The 14,917-nt window shown below is 56.6% G+C and overlaps 2 protein-coding genes across 2 annotated transcripts in view; one reads left to right on the top strand and one right to left on the bottom strand.

Annotated features, from left to right (window-relative positions):
* Positions 1-5,608, top strand: part of LOC146593989 (POU domain, class 5, transcription factor 3-like) — a 6,229-nt gene extending 621 nt beyond the window's left edge. Inside the window, exons 2-5 of the mRNA XM_085308368.1 lie at positions 2,001-2,112; positions 2,590-2,720; positions 3,435-3,599; positions 4,259-5,608. Coding sequence (XP_085164494.1) covers positions 2,001-2,112; positions 2,590-2,720; positions 3,435-3,599; positions 4,259-4,510 — 660 coding nt within the window. The 3' untranslated portion in view covers positions 4,511-5,608. The remainder of the gene's footprint in view (positions 1-2,000; positions 2,113-2,589; positions 2,721-3,434; positions 3,600-4,258) is intronic.
* Positions 5,609-7,761: 2,153 nt separating this feature from the next.
* Positions 7,762-10,815, bottom strand: FUT7 (fucosyltransferase 7). The gene is made up of 2 exons (XM_085308357.1): positions 10,751-10,815; positions 7,762-8,862 (listed from the first exon to the last, which is right to left on the bottom strand). Exon 2 carries the CDS (start codon positions 8,803-8,805, stop codon positions 7,762-7,764), a length of 1,044 nt encoding a protein of 347 aa, XP_085164483.1. The 5' UTR covers positions 8,806-8,862; positions 10,751-10,815.
* Between the last annotated feature and the right edge of the window lie 4,102 nt (positions 10,816-14,917).

Genomic DNA, 14,917 nt, shown 5'->3' with positions numbered 1-14,917 from the left:
CCATTTTACTATAAATATGTTGATAGACTTGAAATTCAGAATCCTTTATATATATATATATATATATATATATAAAAAGCTTTTCTGAGAACAGGAAGAACTTTATTCAGAAAGGTATTTGTACAAATTTGTGGGAATTTCAGATTTTATCAAACTTTAATGGAACTGATGTGATATTTCAGAACATGTACTATATAAGGGAAAGAAATAGTGAGCTCTTTATTAGAATTTTGCACCATAGGGGTATAGGCAATGTTCTAGTCTGCCTGTACATTAGCTGATTACATGTGTGTGAGCTGAAAACTGTCTAATAAGGATACTCAAAAAATGCAGTTATTAAGGAGTTGTCTGGATGGTGAATGTCAATTGATAGTAATTCCTGAAATGCTGGTAAATTTCCAGAAAGSTGCAATGAGGCTAATGATATGCTGATATTTTCAAAGGATGTATGGGGCAACAGCAGTTTGACAATGATCATGGACAGAATAATTTGACAGGAGTGTATTAATAGAAAAAACTAAAGGAAGGAAATAGAACTGATGTCAGTCAATGCTGTTTTATGGAAGATCCATGCAAACATTGGCTTTTTTTTTCGGGGGGGGGGACTTTTTTCCTGGGCATTTCAAAGCAGAGCTCCTGGGTGGCAGTTTTGAGTTGGGTACGTGTTACTTCATGACAAAAAGCTCCGCTTAGATGGGAATCGCCGGAGCACCACAGAGGATTAAAGCTCTGGGATCCGTCTTGCTGCACCTGATCTAGCCGCTGCAAGAGTCGCCTCCAACCTGCGCTGCTGCATAAAGACCCCACCTCTTTCTTCCACCCCGCTCCCCACTCCCTTTTTGGAAAGTTTTTGCAAAGTTTTTCCACTGTAGGTTGGTTTGTTGGTTTTAGGTAGAGCTGCTGCAAAGTAGCTGCCTAAGGGAGTTAGAAGCACTCAGACCCCCTGAGTTCAGGCTGTGGGAGCCGGTGGGGGTGCATGCGGTGTGGCATCGCCTGGGCTCTCCTGGCCTCTGGCTCTGTAGTGCCAGATCGGGATTAGATAAAACTTTTTCTCACCTGAGAGAGGGATCGGGAGTGCTCTGTGGCAGGGATGCGCTCAGGCTTGGTGTGGACGATGTCTGTGACCACGTAAAGGGGACTTGCTGGCAGGAGGCACCTCTGTAAAATCTGATATTCTGCTATGAGTGTGGAAACTTGGCAAATGGTTGCAAAATGCCCACTGCAGCAGTTTGAGACTGTAATGCAGAGAGGAGATGAAGCGCTTGGTAAGCAGCTTTCCCGAAGTGAAGAGCCCAGTTGTTGGAAGGATTGGTTTAAAACCCACTCAAATCATCTGCACTTYCATCGTTTTCTTTATCTGAGTCATTTTGCCTGCCCTGGGCATCACCAACAAACCGGGCTGGTGCCTGCCCCTCTCTCTGCCGCAGAACTGTGGGAGGCAGAGGCCTGTGATCCTGGGGAGCTGAGCCCCATGGTACATGTGGCAGGGTGGGACAGAGGGGAAACGCCAGGGACATCAGCGAATGTGCCACAGGCTGTGTCTGTGCTGCCCCTGGGCAGGAGCAATGGTCTGAACCCGGGGGTGGAAGTGCTCCCTGGCACGTCTAGGTGCTCACCATGACCTACCTTTGCACCAGCCATCTGAGAGCAGTAGCTCGGCCACGTGGTGCTACCGTCTTGATGAGCCACTGCCAGGATGGTTACTGATGGGTTTTTCCAGGTGATTCTGCTGTGGAGCAAGGTGGGGTGGAGACGTTTTGGGCTTCAGAGCCCAAGAGTTCTTTGCTCAGTGTTTGGGAAAGCCTTCTGCATTGAGCCTGGTGGCGGCAGCAGCCGGTTGATGTGTGCACTGCCGAGGGCTCAGCTGAGCCCACCCCAGTCCCRCTGCTGTGGTGTCCAGGCACATGCAGGTCCTGGTGGGTGGACYGGACCCCTTTTCTTCCCAGCTCCAGCCCACAGAGGTGCAAGGTTCTACTCTGACTTTGCTTCTGCCCCTGCAGGATGCACCAACATCAGAAGAGCTGGAGCAGTTTGCCAAGGACCTCAAGCACAAGCGCATCATGTTGGGCTTCACGCAGGCTGATGTGGGGCTGGCTCTTGGCATTCTCTATGGTAAGAGCTGCTCTGGGTCTCTTCCCCCATACCCAGGGCCCTGCATCATGGTGAGGAAGAGGGGAGGTCTGCCTGGGGAATGGAGCAGCCCTTGGGTGAAGGGGTTGCTGCTGCAGAGTGCCCTACAAAGAAGCTGGTCAGCATGAGTGCCCTGATTCCCTGGGGTTCCCTTCTCCTCCTTGCCGTATTTTATGCACTTCCATAAACCTGGAAGGATTTGAGCCTAGCGTGAGCAGTAATAAACTGCTCAAAATAGCTACAGCCACTTTTTGAAGGGTGTTTCAGAGCTTTAAATCCTGCTGAAATAGCAGGGAAAATGCCCTTACCAGATACTTTGGTGCCAAAGGACAGGGCTCCTGGGGGGCTGGTGGAGATGGGAGCTGCAGAGCTCCTTTCCCCAGGCAGGTGGTGTGGGGAGCTCAGAGATGAGAACTGCGGGTAACCAGGGCCCCTGCCTGCCCTGTCTCCTCTGCCCAGGGAAGATGTTCAGCCAGACGACCATCTGCCGCTTTGAAGCTCTCCAGCTCAGCTTCAAGAATATGTGCAAGCTGAAGCCGCTGCTGCAGCGCTGGCTCAATGAGGCAGAGAACACTGACAACATGCAAGAGGTGCTGAGCCAGAGTTATCTTCCTGTCCTGGGYTCGGGGGCATCCACAGGCCAATGAACCATCAAGCGGCAGTTCCTCCTGCCTCAAAAAAGCAGTTTGGGGGAGAGGAGAGCAGCAGGCTTCCCCCATCTTAGTGACAACGTTCTGCCCTTCTCGCAGCCAGGGCTTTGGTCCCAGCTTGCCAAGCTGCAGGGGGAGAACCGTAGCTGCTGGTGACCAGGTAACACCTTCTGAAAGGCTGGCAGGAGAGCAGAAGGGGCTTCCTCTGAGGGAAGTGAGCCAGCATTTCCAGCATATATCCCTTGTGACAGTTTTGGCAGCTCCCTTGTTGGAGCAGCCAAGTATTGCTGGAGCCTCAAATGTCAGCCAAAAAAAAAAAAAAAAAAATCAGCTGATGTAAATTTGCAGAGATTTAAATGCAGATTCAAACGTGTCCATCTCCCACTGCACCGCCTCGCAGGCAGAGTTAGTGGCAGGACACTGGGCATGGCCCTGGGTGCAGTAGGGTGAAGCTTGAGAGCAAAGTCTTCTACTGCATCTCTCTGGAAAGCAACTGCTGTGAAGGAAGAGGCTGTGCTGACAGATATTCCCAGGGACCCGAATTTGTCCCCATCCCTCTCCAGACCTTTGCATGCATCTCCAGAGACTGGGAGGGATGTTCCCAGCCCTGGACTGCTCTGTGACCAAATGCCATGGCCTCTCTTCACTTTCCAGATGTGCAATGCAGAGCAAGTGTTGGCTCAAGCCCGGAAGCGAAAACGCAGGACCAGCATCGAGACCAATGTAAAGGGCACACTGGAGAGCTTCTTCCGCAAGTGCGTGAAGCCCAGCCCCCAGGAGATCTCCCAGATCGCTGAGGATCTCAACCTGGACAAAGATGTAGGTTTGGCAGAGGGCAGGGAGGGGAGTTGATGCCCAGGCAGCGGTGATTCCTTGGCACCCCCCTCAGGCCAGACGAATGCTTTTCTGTGGAAAACAGTGCTCCGGTTTGCAGCACAATGGTAGTTCACAGTGGGATGTTTGCTTTTTCAAGAGCGCTAGGGCTTGCAGGGTGAAGGATACCACAGCTGAATATAGCCGGGTCACCCTGGCACCTTGTGGAAGGTAGGACTGGGGAAGTTCATGCCTTCCATCTCTCTTCAGATCAGTCTGTCCACCTGGACATGTTCTCCATGAGGGTTTGGGTCACTAGAGATATGTTGCTCCTAATAGCAGGGGATGGAGGAGTGTGGCTGGTCTGAGGGCTAGTGAAGAGTCCCACTGCCTTGAGAGATGGAGTGCACTGCACCGGGAGCGGACTGCCCCAGCTCAGCTCTGGGGAGCTGTGAGAGGGAGGCCAGGGCTGGGTGGTCGCCTGGCCATTTGCTAGCGCGTCTGTCCATCCTGAGCCTCCAGGAGGAGCTGCAGCATGGATGGAGCCATGTGGGAGGTCAGGATGCTGTGGGGCTGTGGAGACCCACTGTCAGAAGGGCTTTTTTGGTCTCTAGCTCAGAGTTAGAGCTGGCTGAGCTCATGCACCTTCGTCCCATCCCCCGCAGGTGGTCCGGGTCTGGTTCTGCAACCGGCGTCAGAAAGGCAAGCGGCTGCTGCTGCCCTTTGGCAACGAGGCAGAAGGGGTGATGTACGACATGAACCAGTCACTGGTGCCCACCGGCCTGCCGATCCCAGTGACCTCCCAGGGCTACAGCCTAGCTCCATCCCCTCCTGTCTACATGCCGCCATTCCACAAGGCTGAGATGTTCCCTCAAGCTCTGCAACCTGGGCTCTCCATGAGTAACAGCAGCCACTGAACCAAGGGCTGCGGGGGCAGTTTGGGAGCTGGATGAAGGTGTTTCCCAGACAGCGCAGCTCGGCTGGTCCCCTGGAGGCGGCTTCCTCCCCTCGCCCTGGAGGGGCCCGTGGCTCTGGTCCTAGTGCCCAAGAGCCTGGCTGGGTGGTTGGCCGCGTTTTCTGTTTTTTTTGTGCATGAGGGGCAGAGGAAGGGCCGGGAGCCGGGTGCAGAAGCAGTCCCCACTCTCTGCGGTTGCTCCCAGCCCTTCCCGGTTAGGTGAATTGGCCGGTCCCAGCGCTCCCACCTCCATCCCGGGCCCGGGGGGGTCAGCATCCCCTTCTCCCTCTCCAAGCCGGGGGCAGCTGCTCCTGCCTCACTTTGACCTGCCTATGCCAGCTGTGCCCAGGGTGCTGAGACGAGGCCCTATGCCCAGGGTGCTGAGCGGAGCTGCCTTTGCCTCCTCCCGGCTGAGCTGAGCTGCTCTCCTGCAAGAACCACAAGATGAAGCATTTTTTTTAATTTGGGGTTAAATGGGGTTAAGGGTTGGCGGGGGAGGAGGGTAGGGGCTGGTTTTGGTTTTGTTTTGTTTTCTTTTTCTTTATTTTATTTTTGTTCCCCCCCCTGTGGTTTTTGGTTGTATTTCTAGTTTTTAAAAAGCAAAACTCTTCTCTGTAGCGATTTCTAGTTTCCCAGCTGCCTCCCCTCCCCGGCACGCGCTGCGGGCATCTACGCCCCGGGCTGGGGTGGGGGGAGGGCACCCCAAAGGTTCTCCCCATCTTCTGGGCACCTGGGGCTCGCCAAGAAGCCTAAGGGCTGTCATGTGGAGGGAGGCGACCCTGCGGCCCCCTCCCCAGGCTCGGCCTGCCTCGTCCTCCCAGCCCCCCCCCTTCTCCCCCAGCTCGGGAGGGATTTGGCCCCAATGCCCAACTGTGGGGTGGTAAAGAGGGGGGCCAAACCCAGGGCCCACGGTGGGGCCAGCGCCATCCCATCCGTGCCGCTAGCACCCCTGTGCCTTTGAGCTTGCTGTAGTTAACGATTTTTTTTTCTCCCTCACCCCCAATCTCTCCTTTAATCATATTCCCTCTGGCAATGAAATAAATCTCAGTTCTTTGGGGCATGAGAGCCAAGTCTAGCCCTTTCCTTGCCTCTGCGCACTGCAAGTGGAGGCGCTGCCGAAACCCCGCAGTAAAGGGAGCCCCGCGGAGAGCAGCTTGTTGAGGTTGCACCTCCCCGGAGTGGGCCCGGGCGAGAAGGGTCTGCCGCCGGCCTGCTTTCCACTGCCGGTTCCTCGCTGACTGCTTTTGGGAAGGATGAAAATCCGGCGGGGTCACACTCCCTAGGTTTTTCTCCCAAGCAGGAGAACGGCAAGTGCCCTGGGGGATAACCGCACTTTCCCGCGCAGCGTCCTGTGCACGCAGCAGCAGCCGTGAATATCCCGGGGACTTTTCCCACAGCAGAAGCGATGCAGTGACCGACGCTGTGGTGTAACCCACCGGCGTCCTGGCGCACATCACTGGCTGCAACCCCCCTAGCAAGGGGCTGGGGTGCTCCCCATCCAGGCTGTGCAACCTGCCTCCTGCCCTGGGGCTGGGGGCTCCCTTTTTTTATTTATTTTTTTTTAGGGAGTAGGATTTGTGCCTGGGTGAGGTGGGCTTGGGGGCGCCCATGGGTGTTCACACACCTGCAGCCCACTGGAGAAGGGCGAATGGCAGTGGTGGACGATGACTCCTTGGTGTACAGGTCCCCTAGCTGGGTGGGGTGGTGTCATTCATTGTTTGCAGGCACAGGTAGAGCTTGGGGTGTCCCCAGGCCTGAAATGAGGGAAACTGAAGTGACACTTGTGGCCAAAGAGGATATTAATGGCATAGAGCTGCAGAGGCACACGGGAAGGGGAGCGCAATGGCAGGGACTGAGCAGTCAGGTCCTTCTGCTGGGTGCTGTCACCCAGCCCCAAATGGTGCTGGTGCTGCCAGCCCACACCACCCACAGCCTGGGCAGGTGCTTCCCATGGGATGCCTGAGGGCCACCCATGTCCATGGCACAGAGTGTCGATGGTGCAGGGGGTGTGGGTGGTGCAGGGTGCCCATGGGGCAGGATGTGTGCGGTGCAGGGGATGTGGGTGGCACAAGGTGTGCAGGGTGCCCCTGGTGCAGGGTGCCCACAGCACAGGGTGTGTGTGGAGCTGGGTGTGTACAGTGCAGAGGGTGTGTTGGGTGCAGGATGTGTGTGGTGCAGGAGTTGTGGAGGGTGCAGGGTGCCCCTGGTGCACATGGTGCAAGTTGTGTGTGGTGCAGGGAGTTYGGAGGGCACAGCATGCTCAGGGTGCCCCCAGTGCACAGTGCCCACAGTGAAGAGGGGCTGTGGTGCAGGGTGCCCCCGGTGCTCACAGTGCAAGGGATGCCAGCAGAGCAGGGTGCTTGTGATGCACAGTGTGTGTGTGGTGCTGGGTGTGCACAGCTCAGGGCGCAGCGGCTGGCCCAGTGCACCCACAATGCAGGACATCTATGTGCTGTGGGCTGCTGTGACGGCGGGCGCCTGCAGCGTGGCGTGCGTGCGTGTGAGGGGCAGCGGGGCTCRCCATGCAGGGTACCCACTGGGCAGGCGCACTGCACGGCTTCATGCCAGAGCAGTGTGCATGCCAGAGGGGTGCAAGAAACCACAGCCGTCTCTCTGATTCCGCCGCGCACTGAACAGGCTGTGATTGCTTGCGAGATAGCATCCGGTGTCCTGCTTGTTCTCTCTGCCTCCTCTCAGCCCACATCCTCCCTCGTGCAGTGACACCCATGGCCAGGAAGCAGGGGTGGGCACAGTGGGTGCTGCAGGGCTGCACCAGGAAGTGGCAGAGCAGAAGGTGTTGGAGCCAGGGACGCCCACGTGGGCAGGTTGAGGGAACCTTGGGTGATTCCTCCTGCGGTCCCCACCAGCCCTTGGCCCAGCCCAGGTCCTGAATGACAGACAGAGCCTCTGGAGCACATGCTTTATTTCCAAAGCACCTTCTTGTCATCCCGAACACCGTCACAAGGTTGGTCAGTACTGGGCAGGGGTGRGGGGTTAGTCATATTTTGCAAGAACTCAAGTCATGCACAGTTGCTCAAGGTCACGTTGTGTGGCAATAGTAGGGCTGGGATGAGAGGTCAGGACTCCTGGGGCCCTCTGTGCTCAGTGTGCCGTTTCACAGGAAGGTGCCTCACTTTCCCCTGCAACTGTTACCTACTGCCCACACACACCCATGGTGTCTCCAGACATTGCTGAGTTTCCTCAGCACACATGCTAGGCATTGAACCAGCTCTCCAGGTTGGTATAGACATGACTCTGGGGCAGGCTGGGATACYTGGGACAAATCATACACATTCGCTCCCTCCAATCCGTGTAGACCTTCACACTGTACCTCTTCTGCCATGCAAAGAACTGCTGGTAGCGGCTGGAGTTCATGGTCTTTAGGAAGCTGGCTAGCTCTGCCAGAGACTCAAAGTCGTTCACATGGATGAAAGAGTCTGCAGGCACAAACTGCTCATAGTTGGCCCGGGGCGGGCCCAGCACCACAGGCACAGTACCAGCCATCAGTGAGTTCCTCCAGAGCTTCTCAGTGATGTAGTCCCGGTGGATAGAGTTCTCGAAGGCAAGATAGAACTTGGACTTGGACGTTGTTGGCAAGAGGCAGTCCTTGCAAAGTGGCTTTTTGTTTGCCTTTCCATATATATCCACATGGAGGTACCTGGAGAGGTTTTTGTAGACTTCTGCTCTTTTCTGAGTCCTATGATAATTGCTAATAACCCAGGACACCAATCCGGTCTTCCTGGGGATGTTCACACTGGCTGATCGGTTGGGCACAAGCTTGCCATAAGGGATGAATATGTCAGAGTCTTGTCTGTATGTCATGACCCAGTTGAAGGTCTGGTTCCATCCTGTTAAAGCTTTAGTGTTTGTGGGGGACTCCAGGGAGACCCAGAGCCAGTTCTGCCCAGGAGGCTTCTCCTTTGGAAGCTTGTCCCTGCTCTGCTGGAGCATGTTATGGTGGAACACCACCACATCTGCCTGACTGAGCAGCCCACGATCCGTGGTGAGCCAACAGCCCGTGATGTTGTAGAGGTCTCTACAAATGTCTGTGCTGAAGTTTGGAGCCTGCTTGGAGGGCCATTCCCAGACCAGGATCATCAGTGGCTTAGTGTGCTTGGGGGCTTTATTGAAGATGTCAGACAAGTTAATAACATACCTGAGGTTCCAGAGCATGATTACAAATAACCCAACAGTGATTAATGCCTTCACACTGGGCAGGCTCCGTGGAGACTGTGGCAGTGTCCATGCTTGGGACATACTGGTGGGTTTCTTGCTGGGCTGATTGTCACCTCCTTGTGCCCCAAGATCCCACACCTGTGGCAGAGGAGAGTCAGCAAGGGAAGACATCAGCTCAGCTTGACCAGAAAGCAGGGCTGGGCTACATGCAGAGCCTGGAAGGTGGGGAGCCCGGAGGTGCCAGGGTTGGAGAGGATGCAGAAAGGGCTCCTCTGCGGTTTCCCTCACAACTAAAACCCTGGCAGGAGGCTCAGAGCCAGCAATGGTGGGTRGGACATGCGATCCCTGGAGACTGCATGCACCAGGTGGATATGCACCAGCGCTGGGAGAAAAATGAGGTTAAAAAGAGGCTTCCAGGCTGGCAGTGTAACGTGCAACACCTAACCCTCCTCTCCAGGCACTTTGCATTTTGGCCAGGTTTTTGTGTTCAGTTTTTGATTATTTCATTTCATTTCATTTCATTTCATTTCATTTCATTTCATTTCATTTCATTTCATTTTCCTTTTTCCTAAGCTGAGGAAATCCCTTGTGCAGAATGACATCAAAAGACAGAGCCTGAGGCTGCACTGACGGCGTAGGAAGCGGCAGGAGCCGCCTTACGCAGCCCTGCCGCGCTGTGGCTTCCCCGTCTCTCAGGTCAGCCCGGCGCGTGGCAGAGAGGGGCCTATCTCCAGGGCGAGGGCGRCAGCAGCCACCTGCAGCGGTGCCAGGGCTCTGCGAGGCTCTTGGGGTGTTCAGGCACAGGGGGTCCCCGGGCATGGGACAGGCTGGGAGCTGGCTGCCTCGGCACCAATGCTGAATTAACTGATTTTATTTCTGGGCCGTCATGAATTTCCAGTCGGAAGCAGAAAGCAGATTCACCGCGCTGCGAGGAGATGGCACAGCCCCACGGCTCAGCACCAACTGCACTGAGCAGCGCCAGATACTCCCTGGCCTTTTCCCGTGCTCCTGCACTGAGCAGGATGCAGCCGGGGGAGCTGAGTGAGCTGCAGGACATGGCACTGGGAGCGCTGGGAGCTCAGCATTCCCAGCTCGGGGGCTTGCCACTATCTCCCAGCAATGTTTTCCCACCTGTACAGACCAGCTGCATTTTTTTTTTCAGAAGTTGCAGCCAGATTTTTTTTTTGGCAGGGCTTGGTGCTTGCGGGCTGCCCGCGGTGTTCAGCACCAGAGACACTTTCCCTTGCACAGTAACATCTGCAAAGGGCAATGGGTGCCCGAGCCACGCTGCTGGCTGGAGCTTGGAGCCTCATGGAAAATGAGACCCTCCTTTAACACCCAAGCCGCTTCAGCTTTGCTTTGAAAAATCCCTTCCCTGCCTTCTCCATTGGTCCCGTGAATACACAGGAGCTACGCTTAGGCTTCCGAAAAATACCTGCCCCCCTCCTCCGCACGCTGGGCGGGGGGGAGGACCAGCGTGCCGGGCACCCACTGCCCCCCAGCTTCTGGCACCGTGCTGCCTGCCGGTCCCATGTGTGGCTCCGTCACCAGCTCGGAGCCCCAGGAGCCCCCACACCCCTCGCCGTGGCACCAAGTGGGGAGGCAGCCTGGCCCGAGGCCTCGCTGCTGCTTTGGGGCTGCGGGTTTCGGCGAGGCTGTTTTGAAAGCGTACGCGGGTTTTTTGCTTCTCAGTCAGTCCCAAAGAGGAAAGCAAGGAATAACAGGGGTTTGGGGGTTGCTTCAGGCTGTTTTGCTCTTTTTTTTCAAGGTGCATTTGGTTGCTGTGCCTGGATTTAAACCACAGAGTGCTCTTCTCCCTCCTCCCCAGCTCCCTCGTCAAAGAGGCACTGGCCCGATTTTTGGGGGCTGCTGCAGGGGAAGAGCTCCCGGCTCTGAGCAGCACTGCGCTCCTGGCAGTGTGGGGCAGTGACCCATTCCTCGGCTCCTGGTGCCCGTGGCGGGRCCACGGCGCACGGCGGCCCCGACCCTGGCGGCACTGGCGCGTGGGCTCAACCCGCAGACTTACCGGGGCTGGGAAAGCTTCACGGCGCGTCTGGGGAGCCTGTGTCTGCTCTGCTGCGTGCGCGCGGGTGGCTGCAGGAGCCGGGCCCGGCCGGCAGCTCGCTGCACTAGTCAAGGTCACTGGAACGCTTCCTCTTTTCTGTGGCTTTGCCACCTCCTGGCCTCCGAGCAGGTCCTTCCTGCTGCGCTCGGCTGCTGGCACAACCCTTTCTGAGCACTTCCCCCCRCGCTGCACCAGTCATGGTGATGCGAGGGCTTTGCAAGCTGGCAGGGTCCGTGGCGAGCTGCATGATGGGTGCTCCATGGCCAGGTGCACACCTCATGGCTAAGTCAGTGCCCCATGATGGCATGCATGTCCTATGGCTAGGTGAGTGCTCTGTGGCTGGGTGGGTGCCCCATTGCTGGGTGGGTGAACCGTGCCTGCGTAAGCGCCCCATGGCCAGGTGCATGCCCTATGGCTGGCTAAGTGCCCCATGGCTGGGTGAGTACATCATGGCTAAGTAAGTACTCTGTGGCCAGGTCCATGCCCCATGGCTGGGTCAGTGCACCATGACTGGATACATGGTCTACAGCTGAATGGGTGCTCCATGGCTGGGTGGGTGCCCCATGACTGGTTGCATGTCCTATGGCCAGATGCATGCCTGATGGCTGAGTGGATGCTTTGTGGCCAGGTCCATGCCCCATAGTAGTGTCTAGGCACCCATGGGAAAGGCACCCCAGTGTACGTGCTGCTCATCACTTCCTGTGCCTGCATAATCTGCTCTGTCCCCTCATGTTTCCCCTGCGACTTGCCAGCAGGCCACAGCTCCAAGGCTCCTTGGAGAAGCAGTGTACATGGTCACTTGTGGGGTTTCAGTTCACCAAAGCAGTTTTCCAGCAGGTGGGTTTGAAACCTAGTCTGAATCTCATCTCCTCCCTCCTGAGCCCTCTCCTCTCTCAGCCTTCAGCTGGACCCCCCCCACGCCTTGGCCAAGTTGCATTTTATTGAGGTGCCCTTCCTCAGTTTGGGATTTGCAGGACAGCTCTAGGGCTCTCCTCCCTGCTGCATGGAAGGAGCACATCTCCTCACAAGCCAGGGGCTTGGACCATGCCCATACTGGCTGCTTTCACTGAGGTGGGGCGACTGAGCTCCAAACACTATTACTATTATTATTTGCAAGTAGGATTTTCAGCTCTGGCCCTAATCTCCCTGGACACACAGCTCTTTCCAAAATCACCCAGGAGCAGCAGAAGCACCAAGACGCCCTTTTGGCTTGGGCTACAGTCTGCTTCCTCAGCGTTTGCTTTGCCCTGTTGCAGAGGCACCAGGCACGAAGAGGCACCTCTGCCCAGCCCTGCCGCGCGGACTGCCGGTGGCGGGGGGCGGGTGTTGCCTCCTGCAGGGTGCCAGGAAGATGCTGAGCCCAGCTGCATCTGAGCAGCCAGCATGTGCTGAGACAGCCGCAGGCAGCACCCTGCCCTCAGCCTCGCCGGCGTGCCCCCCTGCCACCGCTGCATCGAAAACAGGATGCCAGCCTCCAGTCAGTTCCCGCTGACTCATCTTGAAACTGGTTTCTCGGTTAGCGTGGCACTGGCAGCTCCGTGGTGCTGCCAAGGCTGGGCAGCTGCCCTCGCTGGTGGGTTTTCTGCCACTGCAGGAAGCGGGCAGGCTTTTGCCTCCTCTGCAGCTGTGGGGGGAGCTGCCTTCCATGCCCAGGCATTGCCTGTGCCCGCTGTCCCCAGCATGCCACGCACCCGCTGGCTTCCTTGGCAGGCATCAGGGTGCCCTCAAAGCCCTGGCAGGGGGAAGGGAAAGGGGGAAACTGAGGTGGGGGGGGCAGCCCCAAGGCAGGTTGTGCTGTCCCCAAAGGGGGCTGGTGCTTGCAGATCCATGGCACTCTTTGGGATGCCTCGGGGTGCTCGAGCCACATCGGGTTTGGCACCCCTCTCCTTGCACCCTCGTTCCTCTCCCTGCTAGGCTGCCTGGAGCCCCCCTGCAGCCTCCCATGGCCTACTGGGCTGGTGGGGCTGCTTGTCACCCTGGGGTGTCACCATGACCCTGGGGTGTTGCTGTCAGCCTGGGGTGCTGTCATCCTAGGGTGCTGCAGCAGGATGGCTTGATAGCAGGGAGAGTATTTGTGGCCAGGGGGTCCAGGCACCTTGTATCTTGGTACGGAGTCCTGGCAGTCCAAGGTGTCTAGGGGGAGCTGGGTGCCGGAGGCCACGCTGCGCTGGGGCTGTCTGTCCTGCTCAGACTCGCGCTGGGAAAGGGACATGGCCCTGCAGCCCCTCTGCACTCTCTGCCCCAGGCTGGCCCAGCAGAAACCCTCTGAGGCCTGCAGCCCAGCTGGGGATGAGCACAGAAACCCAACCAGCACCCAGCCCTGGGCAGGGAGGTGGGTGGGTGCTGCCCTCTGCAGATGTCCCCATGCGGCTTGGCCGCACACAAGACACCGGGCTGCAGCGGGTGGCCACAAGGGGTGCTCAGAGCCCCAGCGTTCGTAGAGGAAATGGGCCACCCAGCACAGCCCTGGGCTGGTGCTGAGCCCCGTCCTGCTGCCAAGCCCCTGTCGGGACTTTGTGATTGTGCCAAGAGCAAGAGGAGCTGCAAAATCAGACCAAGAGGCAGCAGGAGGGGTGGAGGCGGGAGACCTGGGTTGCAAGCACTGCTCTACAGCAAGTCATCAAGCCCATGTGACCCATGGTCCCACTGGCAGTCCTCATTTTACTGACCCTCTCAGCTGAAGGTCCATTCCACTTTAGGGCAGAGCTTTTATTATTATTATTATTATTATTATTATTTTATTTTTTATTTATTTTTTTTATTTTTGGTGAGCGAGAGAGAGAGAGAGGTTTCTAGCCAGGCGCTAATTTTGTGCTCCGGCGCCTCAGTGCCCAACCAGGGGGTGAAACCTGCACTGTTCCTGCTGCCTGAGATGGGCAAAGCAAATGAGCATCACAAACTAGCACAGTGTTTCGCATGCATTGGGCAGCAGACCTGCGGGACTTCTTGCCTTGGAAGTAACATTTGCATGGCATCAAGGGGAGATGGAAGAAGTTCACAGAGAGACCTACAAGGCCTGCAGTCCCTTGGGAATAGCCAAAAGCTGGGAATATGCTTGGAGGAAGTACAATATATGCTTATGTCCTTCCCCAGGGACCAACTAGAAGTCACTGTTGGATCGAGGATCCTGGACTGGCTGGGCCATTTTCTGAATTGCTATGGCTCGGTTTAYATTGGCACTGCTCATGACATTGAATATCACCGGGAATACAAAGCAGAAGAAATGCTAGCAAGCCTCAGGGTCAGCCCAGGGCAGCAGTCCCCAGGTCACCCTGTGTGGGTGCAGGTGGAAAGGTGCCCATTCCAGGCACAGGCATCTCCCTGCCTCGGATCCTCGCTGAGGCCTCGCTGCCCACCCGATCACACCGCCAGCACCCTGGGGCCTTCTCTGCAGGAGCAGCATCGCAAGGCGCTGGCCAAGCTGCTGCCCCAAGGAAATGGCCACCCTCACCAGGCCACCGAACAAGAGGGACGCGGCTCCTCTCCATCACCGTGTCCCTGCCAGGAGAGCTGTCCCGAGCTCTGGCACAACCTACATCTTTGGTCACTGCCTGCAGACCTTGGGAGGTTAAATCCGCCTGGCAGATAGGCTGCGCAATGTTTTGGCCAGAAGTTTGGGGAATAATGGCACTTTGTTGCAGGACAACAGGAGCTTTTGTTAGGGCCTGGGCAGCTGTTCCAGAGCAGTGATTGAAATGCAGTCACCCTTAGCAACAAAACTTGGAGCTGGGGTGGCCAAGTAAGTTATTCGCAGCTCCCAGCTGCAATTCAGCCATGGAAGCAGCACAGAGACAGATATGGTTAAAGATAGCTACAATAGAAGAGAAGAAGCATGAGAGAGGTGGTTAAAGATAGCTGGGGAGGATGCTGGAGAGAAGGAGCGATGGAAAGAAGGGTGGATGGATGAGTGGATGGATAGGTGGACAGATAGAAAACAGGACTGATTCAGTTCTTGCTGTCACCTGCAGCAACCTGCCCATCTTCGATGTCACAGGCAGGCTGGCGATATGACTTATTGCAGGCAGGTGGATCCCCTCCAAGAACCCACATGGACACTCCATCACCCTGCTTGTCCATGGAACTGTCCATGGAGCCACAGGTGTCTGGGCCTGAGCCAGGTGGGCAGCT

The sequence above is a fragment of the Rhea americana genome, unplaced genomic scaffold (assembly GCF_003343005.1).
Source record: "Rhea americana isolate MKP2758 unplaced genomic scaffold, rheAme1 scaffold_273, whole genome shotgun sequence".
Lineage (NCBI taxonomy): Eukaryota > Metazoa > Chordata > Aves > Rheiformes > Rheidae > Rhea > Rhea americana.
Note: the sequence above shows the minus strand (reverse complement) of the source record. Positions and strands in the feature narration are given on the sequence as shown.